Source organism: Pundamilia nyererei, unplaced genomic scaffold (genome assembly GCF_000239375.1).
Source record: "Pundamilia nyererei isolate P.nyererei 1_Seehausen unplaced genomic scaffold, PunNye1.0 scaffold00004, whole genome shotgun sequence".
NCBI lineage: Eukaryota > Metazoa > Chordata > Actinopteri > Cichliformes > Cichlidae > Pundamilia > Pundamilia nyererei.
Genome location: NW_005187405.1, coordinates 376,125 through 387,355, shown reverse-complemented (window position 1 = coordinate 387,355; position 11,231 = coordinate 376,125). Strand labels below are relative to the sequence as shown.

At 42.4% G+C, this 11,231-nt stretch overlaps 2 protein-coding genes across 3 annotated transcripts in view; both read right to left on the bottom strand.

Moving 5' to 3' along the window:
* pkn2a (protein kinase N2a) overlaps positions 1 to 4,866 on the bottom strand; it is a 23,147-nt gene extending 18,281 nt beyond the window's left edge. Inside the window, exon 1 of one of the 2 annotated variants that reach the window (XM_005720992.1) lies at positions 4,569 to 4,866. In XM_005720992.1, the coding sequence (XP_005721049.1) occupies positions 4,569 to 4,589 (21 nt within the window). In that variant the 5' untranslated portion in view covers positions 4,590 to 4,866. Of the gene's footprint in view, positions 1 to 860; positions 1,189 to 4,568 lie in introns of those variants that run through there. The other variant, XM_005720991.2, reaches the window with a different exon arrangement.
* Positions 4,867 to 8,518: 3,652 nt separating this feature from the next.
* hs2st1a (heparan sulfate 2-O-sulfotransferase 1a) overlaps positions 8,519 to 11,231 on the bottom strand; it is a 30,629-nt gene continuing 27,916 nt past the window's right edge. The window contains exon 7 of the mRNA XM_005720989.2: positions 8,519 to 10,311. Coding sequence (XP_005721046.1) covers positions 10,088 to 10,311 — 224 coding nt within the window. The 3' untranslated portion in view covers positions 8,519 to 10,087. The remainder of the gene's footprint in view (positions 10,312 to 11,231) is intronic.

Below are 11,231 nucleotides of genomic sequence, written 5' to 3'. Positions count from 1 at the left end.
CCCCCCCCCTTCACCTCTACATTACAAAATTACTATGTGAAATGAACGTGTCACATCAACTACACTGAAAATATCCATTAACAAAACACAGGGTTCAGAAATTCGGCGCAGGCAACCCATTCACGGTGTTCTGGCATCACCCCAGCATAGTGGTGTGTTTTGAACTTGAGCTAGCCGCTGTGCGTGTTGTTTTCCCTGCTGCTGTCAGTCACCAATGACCTGCATCCTTAAAACCATCACCTTAACTAAAGAGGGATTAGAAGTCGCTTCCTGAACACTTCTGCTCTAGAAGGTCATAGTACAGCATAATGATCCACTAGTATGTGAGCATCTAAGGTCTGATTATCAGCATATTACATTTTATTATAAAGTCATTCAAGCAAAAGTTATTTGGCTTGAAAAATATCTCCTGATTTTAAATATGAAGTTGTCAGCATGACCTTTTAATTGTGCTCCATGGCAACAATGAACGACCGGCATTTCATTTTAACCATTAATTAAAGCAGCCAAATTGTAATAAACAAAATATTAGCCAGGCCTTTGCTTTATTATTCCAAGAATGATTTTTTGGGGAAAAAAAAATAATAATAATAATAATAAACAACAGATTCAACATGAGAGAAACTCACTGCCTCGTCCTGAAAGCCCCTGGGCTGTAAGCAGAAGGACATTAACTTACCGGTACTCTATTCAAGAAAACAAAGAATGATTTGTTAAAATCTTTGTTGCTTTCAACCCATCAGTACGAAATTTGCACCCTCATAACTGTAGTTAGGTTTAATCAGAAATCTTCAGTTTAAAGGTTTACTACTCTTTAAACTTGCTAATGAGAGGATGCTGAAAGGATCATTCTGTCTTACCACAACTTCATCGGTTTCAGCCAATTCCATCTCTAGATCCATTGAACAAACCGGTCCACGCACGTTCTGCTGACCAGCCACGATCATCCCATCAACTCCAGTGGATTTCTGTTGTCTAATAAAGCTAATAGTATCCTCTCCCACGGAGGTGAGACGAGCGTAACCAACCTAGGCTCTGCCCAAAGCCACAATCATTCACTCCACTATGATCCGATTTTCTCCAGCTTTTTTCCTTCCCTTCTTCACACTTTCTTTCTCCTACAGACTATTGACATCAGCAGGGAAGATAAACCGTCTGAGCAGCGATGGCCAAATCCCTCTTAGCTTCTCACTCTGTGAGGTCAGAGCAGCCCAGAATGGGACCTAATCTGACTCCATGCAGAGGGCTGTGGCTAAAATTAACCCATGTTAAAAAACAATGCTGGCTGTCTATGGCAGACCAGAAAGCAGTGTGCCTGCCATAGACAGCCTGTGTGTGTGTGTGTGTGTGTGTGTGTGTGTGTGTGTGTGTGTGTGTGTGTCAGTGATGGTGGAGAAAGAAATTCTCAAACAAGACTGTGGTATATTGTCCTTTATCCAAGCTGCATTTCTGGTTTTCCACCTCTCTTCACAGTTACTTCCTTTCCAAGGATTGAACCCCTGTTTCACATTAAAAGCTATTTCTAGGACCATCACCATGTACCTGAATTGATCATTACACAAGGTACATCAGGAGCTAACCACATGTACCTGGACCAAACCCTGAATCGAGTCAATGGCATATGACTGACAGATTAATATTAAGGAAAACGCATCACGCTTGGTAAGATGAGGGCTTTCCATCAGCTTATTCCTTCCCTTCCCCCATCCTGGCCTCTCTTCTATAAGTAGTCTTTAAAGGAAACTATAGTTTGCACATATCCTGGTCGACTCGTAGGTAAAATGGAGGTCACAGCTGGGAGGGGGGTGGGGGAGTCCTCTTCTTAAGTTGGCTGCTCTGCAAAACTTGTTTGCACTGTAGCTGCATCTGCCCAATGTGGAATGACGATAGCAGGAGGACACCAGAAGAGGCCTATTTTACTGTTCAACAATGCAAGGAAATCCATGAAAGGCCAATCAGATAAGGCAGAAATTAATCAGCTAGAAGACCCCGCGGGGCCTGTGTTTTAATTTTGAGATCAAATAAAAGAAAAAGACCAAGCTCTCCTCTCACTGCAATACCTCACTGACTTGCTCCTTTACCTCTAACTGCTCTTATCATCTTTTGACGCTAGAACGTATCACCCCGTAAGGGGGAGTGACATCATACCGGGAACTCGAGACTTACTAAGTTCAAAGACGAGCAGAGCAGAAATTGTAAGCAAATGTCTCCACTCACGCTACAATACATACAGTTCATGATGAATGGAGGGAACTTGCCAGTGTGGCTCTGCTGGCTGCACTGTGAAACATCCAAGGCTTCACAACAAATGTAAACAGTACCGAAAACCTTGTGGATACATATTTTAGTTGATGTTACAAAAACAGTCCTGCTGGGAACCACTTAATGCGTGTCTAAGGAAAAGCACACAAAAAAGGTGCCATATTCTTAAATGAGTAGGGCAAGGGTTACCTACAAATGTTGACCTTTGTTAATGAGCTCCTTTAGAGCTCCGGGACATGAAAGGCAACTGAGGTAAAAGCAAACATTTGGTCTGAACCTCAGGTAGAAGTAGAAGTCTAACAACAAGAGCTCCACTCACACAAAAGGACAATGCAAAGTTTGAGCCCGCTATCGAAGTCTGTGCTAAAAAAGCCAAGCCCTTGCCATTTCTGTGCGAGGCCTAATCGCAGCCTACAACCCGACACCCGGTCTATCTTACCCCCACAGCTGGCTGCAGAGCACTGGCCACAGCCCTGTACTCTGTGCTGCCGCCAAAAATAGCAACACAAGCTAATAAAGATAGCTCTTACAAGTGCAACCTTCACGCAAGCAGTCTACATATCCCACAGCAAGTCAAACAGCAGGGAACGCCTCACATGTCACGTCACAGCAGCTAAAGGTAATTTCTGAGCTCCTCAGGCAGTAGGTGTCCAAAAAACCTGAATGAGGGGTAAACCACTTTCCTGCACCTGTCACCCTGCTGAGTTCGACTCCAATTTCCAGAAGCAGGTGTTTAAATTTAGCAGAATCCCAAAGATAAAATTAAAAACTACATGTGGCTTTTAACAGGATAAAGACCCCAGCACCAGAGACACCAACATGTCCTACTGTTTATTCATACACACAAATTTGACACTGCCTTCCTGTTACATTATGCCGACTGTTGTTTTTATCATTCATCATCACCCACACACGACCATAAATGTGCAGTGTCAGATTTCACTCCAGATTATATTGCTAACCTTTGAGAAAGTAAAAGTAAATCTTTTCATAATTTAACCGGTGTAACGGTTCTGAAACAGAGACCGAAATTATTATCCAAATGTCCACGATTCTCTTACTGTGATGGAGTTGTTAAAAGTCTGGTTGAAGTATTAATACATCATCTAGTTTTAGTCATTACGGTGAAGGTTTTGCTTTTTGTTATTCGTTAGCTCTAAAGAAAAACAAAAGGTACAAACCAAATTACGGTTACACTCTTTTAATTACACAAATCAACCAGTCCTCAAAGTAAGATTAGTCTGTGAGCTTAATCTAACTTACATACATGTCTGTCCTTACACATGTACAGCATTCAAACATGGCTGCTCCCAGGCAATATAATGTTTAAATATAATAAGTATAAACAAGTATAGATTCTGTGTTGTATAATCTACCTAGATCATGTGGCATGTATCATTTAAGATGCACAAATTAAACACCTCATCGGTCTGAGTCATCCATACATGATAAATACAGCATTAGGTTCCCGCACCCGTGGAGGTGAGGCAGCTTTCAAGTTGAACACGAGTTTTGGAGGTCACGCATAAAGTAGTGCCATCGGACAACGAGCTGTATGGATGAGCTGTCGCACAACTCAACAGTGTTTCTGATATAAAGATGCACTTGGAGGAGGAGGGGGGAGTGACGTCACTCGAGTGAAACTGTATTAATCAGTGAGTCATAACTGTTCACACCGAACAAAAAAAGGAGAGCGTAACACTGACTTCCAGCCTCTCTTTTAAAAACAGAAACTAGCATTACTGTTGCAGTTGGCACTAAGCTGGCTGCTGTGGTGTCGCTGGTTATACGTTCAACCAGTTTATAACGAGCTTGGAAAAGAAAACTCAAAGCATTTTCTTTACAAAGAAGTGGTAGTGACTTTCTTTTTTGTCTAGTTTTACCACATTTTCTGCACACTGCCAGTATCTAAACACACGGCGGCAACTTTTATTTTCCCAAAAAAGTAACGCAGGTTAACTTAGACCTGTACGTTTGCTTTAAACAGCCACTATTTAAGAGCTTTTACGGTTACGCAAACGCTAAACCTCGTTTACTACAACAGGATCCTTTACATTAAATAACACGGCGGTTTTCGCACAAAATTCCCGGTTTGAAAGTTAGTTTGGACAATTGTGTGCCAGGCCTCAATCCATGGATAATTCCCAGGCAGCCTTCTGGGACCTAGCAGAGGCCCTGCAGTCCTCTAACACACGACTAACTCACAGCAAGCCTCGTTTTAAAGCGTTTTAATTGTTAGCTAACTTCTAACTGCACCTCTGGAGCAAGTTTGCGCACTTTTCGCAACAGTTGTCAACTTTTCCTACCTGCACGGAGTCGGCGGCCATCTTGGTTTTCGCCTTTGAATCAAATCCTACAGGGAGAGCGGAGGGAGGGGTGGTGGGACTCCAAAAGCAAACCTTGTTTTAAGTTTGCCTCTCTGGCGACAAAAAAACTTCACTATTTTGACCAAACCATCGGTCATCTCGGGTACACGGAGTTTCCCATGCCGTCTTCACACTTCTCTGACGCGCTCGCACCGTCCTAGCGGAGTCCAGGAGGGTGGACTGGCGCTCATAAATAAAAAGCTGAAGCATAAATCTGTCCCAGTGCAGCTGGAGAAAGAGGCGGTGGTTATAATAGAAGAGTCCGCCCAGAGGAGCTGCAACACTGCCGGGACAGCTACTACACACATGTGATCAGAAACTTCGTAAAGGCTGGCCTCACCTCAGGCTAACATCCCCAAATCTTCCCCAAACACAAATAAAGAAATTAAATCAAGGCTTACATATGTGAAGCAGCCGTATTAGACATTAAAGGTGGAGGAGTAACACCAGTCAATTTAAATAAAATGCTTTTACAAGTAAAAGTCCTGCAACTATTTATATTTATTCAAAGTTGAGAAGGTAAGTGAAAGTACAATTTAAAAAAAGATAACATTTAAAATTTAACCCTAACCTCACTGGCCACTCTTATAGGTACAACTGTTCAACTGCTTTTAATCTAATCAGATAATCATATTTAGGCATGTAGATGAAGTCATCACAGCCTGTTTAAACCCAGTATCAGAGTGGGCAACAAAGGTGATGTGCGTGACTTTGAAACATGCAAATCTGCTGATCTGCGGGGATTTTCCCACACAACCATATACAAAATGGTCTTAAAAATAGAAAATATACAGTGACGGTCAGTTCTTTGGCTGAAAATCCCTTTTTGATGACAAATAATCACTCATTACAACCAAGGTATGCAGAAGAGTATCTCTGAATGCACAACACATCCAATGTTGAAGCCCAAGGCAACAAAAGATCACACCAGATGGGACTCCTGTCAGCTAAGTTCATAACACTGAGGCTACAGGTCACGCGAGCTCATCAAAACTGGTCAGTAGAAGACTGGAAAAACATTCCCTGATCTGATGAGTCTTGATTTGTGCTGCGATATTCGGATGATAGCGTCACAATATGGTGTAAACTGCATGAAAGCATGGATCCATCGTGCCTTATACCACTGGCTTAGGCTGCTTGTGGTGATATAACAGTGTGGTAGATATCTTTTTGCATAGCAGCTGATCGTTTAAACATCACAGCCTACCTGAGTATTGTTGCTAACCATGTCCAAGGATAAAAATAGCACAAAACATATGTCAAATGTTAACAATCGTATTTTATTTAAAAGAAAATGATATGCTCATTTTTAATTTGATGCCATGTTTTTCACAAAGTTGGTACAGGGGCTCCTTTCCCACTGTGCTTCCACTTCTTTTAAACATTACTCTGTTGCTGTGGTTTTGAAGTGAGATCAGTGGCTCATATGTCGCACCTCAGTGAGAAGAGTTACTGCAGCATTACATAACCCACAAAGGCACACTCTTCATCACCAGCCATATGTCCCAGAGACCGGACTTACTTTTTTTCTCTGTACTTAGTTGTTTTGTTGGTCATAAACTGAGCACTGTCAGCATATTGTACATGCAAAAGAGACTAAAGACTTTTAAATGTGATGTTCCTGTTTAAATTCCTGCAAAGGTCATTCTCCAAAAGCCCACTGAGGACAGGAGGGGGCGGAATAGATGCTGTGATGCCTTTCATATACATCAGTGATACATCATCAGTATTCACAATCTGTGAACTGCTCAGGCGTAGTGCATGGTGTGGGAGGGGAAAAAATGGAGGCGATTTAATGTGCTGGCAGGTTTGTTTATATTTATTGATATCTGCCATTATCAGACACGTGTATGTCTGCGTTGCACCTCCCCAGAGTTCCACCTCTGTTATCTCACTCAAATAATACAGATGTGGGTGTGTTACAACACATGATAAACGATTATTATCCAGATTACTGAGGTGATGGTGACGTTTTAGTGAGATGGCTATGGTTCAGACAGGATTTTAAAAAGAAAAAGGAAAAACAATCCTTTCATTCACTCTATATATTTCAAGTTAGCTTGTTTTTGCCTTTTTTTAAAGCAACCCCATATATATGAGTTTATGGTGGTGTGGTGTTTAGCACTCGTTCCTAAAGGTAGTGGGTTAAAATCCACCAGCTAGTCTACCAGAGTTTAAATGTTCTCCATTGCACAGGAAAGGCTAATTGCTGATTTTCAAAGTGACTGGTGTGAATGGTTGTCTCATTGTGTTAGCTCGGCAATAGACTGCCAACCTGTGGAGGATGTACCCCATCTTTCACCCTGTGACAGCTGCAACCACCCCCACAACCCTGAGCTGGATAGGTGCAAGAAAATGAATGGATGGAATTATTACCAATAGCGGCAAAGCATAAAAATACACTTCACAGACATAAAGGGAATGATTCAGGCTAGCTTGTTTATTTTCCTTTTCCATGTTTCTCAGGTCGATATCCACAGCCTGCGTGTGAAACTCTGCTCATGCATAATTCTTAGTCAAACCTCCAGTGATGCAACACTAAGCAAAACATATTGAATGACGTTACATAGCATGGGTTTTACAGTGGGGAAATGAACATCCAGTAAAATGGCTCCTGGTTAAAAAAAAAACAACTAAATAAATAAAAAGCTAATTAACTCTACTGACAAACAAAGCACGAGATGTAGCAAATTCTAAAACTACAGGTAATGATATTAAAAAGCAGGCACTGACACAGAATATTGGAAAGCTAAGGCACCGAGCTCAAAGACAGTCTGACTGATCAGTGGTGGGGAGCTGGATGAACACCTACCGCGGTATCGGTTGGCTGAATAGGAGCAGGTGAGTGGAGAGGAGAGGCAGATCAGGTGACACTACTGACAAGAAAGGACAGGCATGTGGGAGTGGTAGTGACTGACATGACAACAGAGTTAGCGCATGGAAAAATTACCCTAGTGACTGAATGAAAACCCCAGGATGTGACAGCTTGGCTCATTTTAAATTCTTGACCAGCTTTGCTAAACTGAAAGAATCCCCCGGCTCACTTGATTACCGGTAAACAATAAAATAAAGAAAAAAGAATCAGTAGAAAATCTGGTATCTGTAGTGGTTTTATACATTTGTTATATGTCATCCAATCAACAGGGAACCTCACATCTGACACTGAAAACCACAACGCTACATGACTATATGTTAAATGTTGTGCATGTATGGGTGTGTATTAAAGGTTTATTTTAGGTTGTGTACATGGAGCTTTCAGTAGCAGACTGTCGTAAAAAAAGGCAGTCCCTGGTCTAATATTAAAAGGCAGCGTGTAACTGAGGCTTCAGAGTATGAGGGGGGGCATTGTCCATGTTAATCTAGGTCAGAGGGCCAAGACCAGGAAGCTGTAACTGGAGAATGATTTGAGATTACCGGGGATGAGTCCAGTAGCTGATGCCTGTCCAGGGATTATCTGAGAGCATGGGTGAATAACGCTGAGTGGCAGCACTGGCTCACATAAACTTTCCCTGGCCTGTGGTGGCTCCTGTTTCAGTGCCCTCCGTTTATGAAGCTCAGCTGCAGGAACTACGAGAAGAGGAGGTGCTGAACACGTGCTGGGAATATAAAGAGGTTGGCACACAACCACATGTCACTGCAATCATCAAACACTGTTTGGAAGAGTCATGTGAAAATGATAAACACACACTCAGACGCAGGAGTGAACCTGGAGGCTCTTTATCGCCCCCTGCAGGACACCTGAAGTAAGCCAGCTCGACTTTTCCATTTATGTGTATCACCTCGCAAAATCCTTGCTTTGCTGTACACAGTGATGATGATGATGATGCAAAAACATTTGAAAAAGAAAAAAACAACAACTAAAAACCAGTCATGAACCTCAGGTAGTTTTTTTAAAGTCTTCTTTATATTGTTTGTCAATCAAAAGATGAAAACAGACATGGCAGCCGTGTTGTCTTTATGTTCAATCAGAAAAACCTGCAAAACAAGGCGAACTCTAGAGAAGGCACACAAGACAGAGTGGTTAACTACAGTATGTCCTCAGATGGCAAGGGAGCATCCATTCACCTGGATATACAAATACAGACAGTGACAGCACATCCAGGAAGAAGCTGGGGCTCTTTCCCATCATAACAAAGTATACTTTTTAAAATACTTGTAATTTTCATCGTTTCCCTTACACGATTAAAAAAAATAAACCCCATCAGAGCCCAAATAAAGCCAATTTATCAAGTAAATGAATGAAGACTGATCTCTTATCAGCCTTTTAAACATACTGTAATGCTGCAGCTGGTTAGGTTAGCTTGGCATAAAAATCAATGAGAAACAGTCTGGCTTTGACTGGGAATGCTCTTCTGAAGCTCCTGAATTAATGCATAATTTCGCCACTTGTAAAAAAAAATAAAATAAAATAAAAAATGGAAACGTTTGGCTCATAGTGGAGTTAGGGGACACCCAATACAGCAGGGGAACTTCCTCATGTCCACTCTTCATGCTTTAGTTGCTAAAAGTCTTAAATTTACTGGTACAAAAGTCGCATTGAAAACAAGGAAAAGCACATTTCCCCAAACGGATTTTAGCAGCCTCCCGTGTTTAAATGCTTCTACGTGACAAAAATAAAACCAACAACACGTCCAGACTTCTTTAACCTATCTGCCAGGAAATGCAATGGATTTAAAAAGTTGTAAATATTTACAGAAGCAGCAAGTTCACCTCACTTCAATAAAATAAGGTGTAAACGTTTCCTCCGTTACCCTCCATAGGAAAAGCTGCACATTTACTAGAGTCACACACTTAGTATAGTATAAAACATACACGCCTGCCCCGGGAAACAGTCCGCGTTCACAGGACTTTTACTCATAAAAACCTCAAAAGGCTCCATTCAAGTCCAGCAACACAGCAACGTTTCTTACAGTACCGTCTCTTTAAGTTAGTAGTGGTGATGAGGCGTGAGGCATGTTGTTTCACCGTCAAACGTCTTTACGTACAAACCAAAAACGTAATAAAGAGATAAAATACAACCAAACACAACCAAACAGTACAGAGCCAATGAGAATCTTCTGGATAGAAGAACAGTGAATCCAATCAGGAGTGGAGGGATGATCAGCTGTCGGCCGGTCGCCTTTAAGACGCGAGCCGGGAGAGGCCCTCGGCATGGACGACCTTCGGCGTTGAAGTGAAAGGGAGTGGAGCAGCTGCCGGTAGCGATAGCAACCTGCCGATTGAAACGCGAGCTCCTCGTCCAGCTGGCCGGCACAGCCGCGAGTAGCAACTGCTGCCAGTCCGGTCGCTGCGTGACAGCCGGATTGCTTCTCCAGCTCCGCATCATGCTCTCAAACGAGGCACACGGTCAGCGGTAGTCCTCAAGTCTCACCTCACTCCCACTTCTGTTTGTCTCAAGAGCGCACGACTGAGCATGGACGAAGTGTTCCGTCCTCCTCCAAAGCACTCCGCTCTCTTCTCTAGTTTTTGGGGTAGATTTTTTCATAGAAGAAATTTTGGGCCAGCAGGTAGAGTTCCCCGTCCTTTTCCCGGACAGCATGCGCCCTGACGAACTGGAACTGCTCCAGGGCAAATTCATAGAAGTCGTTCTCCATCTTCCAGATGGTGGACTGCTGCAGCTTGGCAATCGACTCCTTTGTGGGCGGCTTCTTCTCGCTGGTCTTCCTTAGGTGGGACTTCTTACCTGTGATGTGAGTGGGAGGAACAACATGGGATTAAAGGACATGAACTCAATCATTCAGTACTTAGTACACAAGCGGCCCGTTATATTTACTGGTAATGCATTTAAGTGTTACTTTTGTTAGTTTGCAGAAGCGATTGTTGCAGTTCTTCTGTTAATCCACTGGCATTAACAACAAGCAGCTTCAATCAGAACGACACCTTTTCTTTTTTCCGAGATCTTTGAACAGTTGCCATTTTCACATGAAACAGCAGCAGCTTCTTTTCTGTTTAGGTGCGTGGCCTTCATTAAAGTGACTTCCTGCTGCTTCGTGTCAAAATGGCTGCCGTGACAACAGCAACATTAAAGCATACTTAGTGTGAGCTTTTTCTAATATAAACTACACAACCGACAACAACAAAATCCTACATAACACTGCTATCTTTATGTCCAATAAACAGCTAACACTAAACGTGTGTGTCTCTGTGTGTGGGGGAGGCTGTCTTAAAGGGCCAGTTCACCTAAAAATAGGACTTTTATTCATTTAGATTGTGCTGGTGTGTGACGCACAGTTATTTAAGCCTTTTCTTCAGAAATGTAAAAATAAAATACATGTGTGTGTGTGGGGGGGGGATTGGGGGCCACCTCCTTGTAGGCAACAAAAATTGCTTCGACAAGCAATTGCAGGTAGGCATGGTGACCACTTTCTTTTGCAAAACATCAAATAGGTCACCGGTTGGGAGGCAACTCATCTCCAACCCGTCTCCAAACAAGACTGCAGTCACTTTCAGACCGATCGGCAAACGTTTGAAAACAATTGTTGTGTCAACTGTCAGTCTTTGCAGAAGGGGGACTTGAATTAACTGCTTATATTTTGGTTATATTCCTATATTTAAGCAAAGCATAATCAAGATGGATCAGACTCAGCAGATTTTATAGCCAGT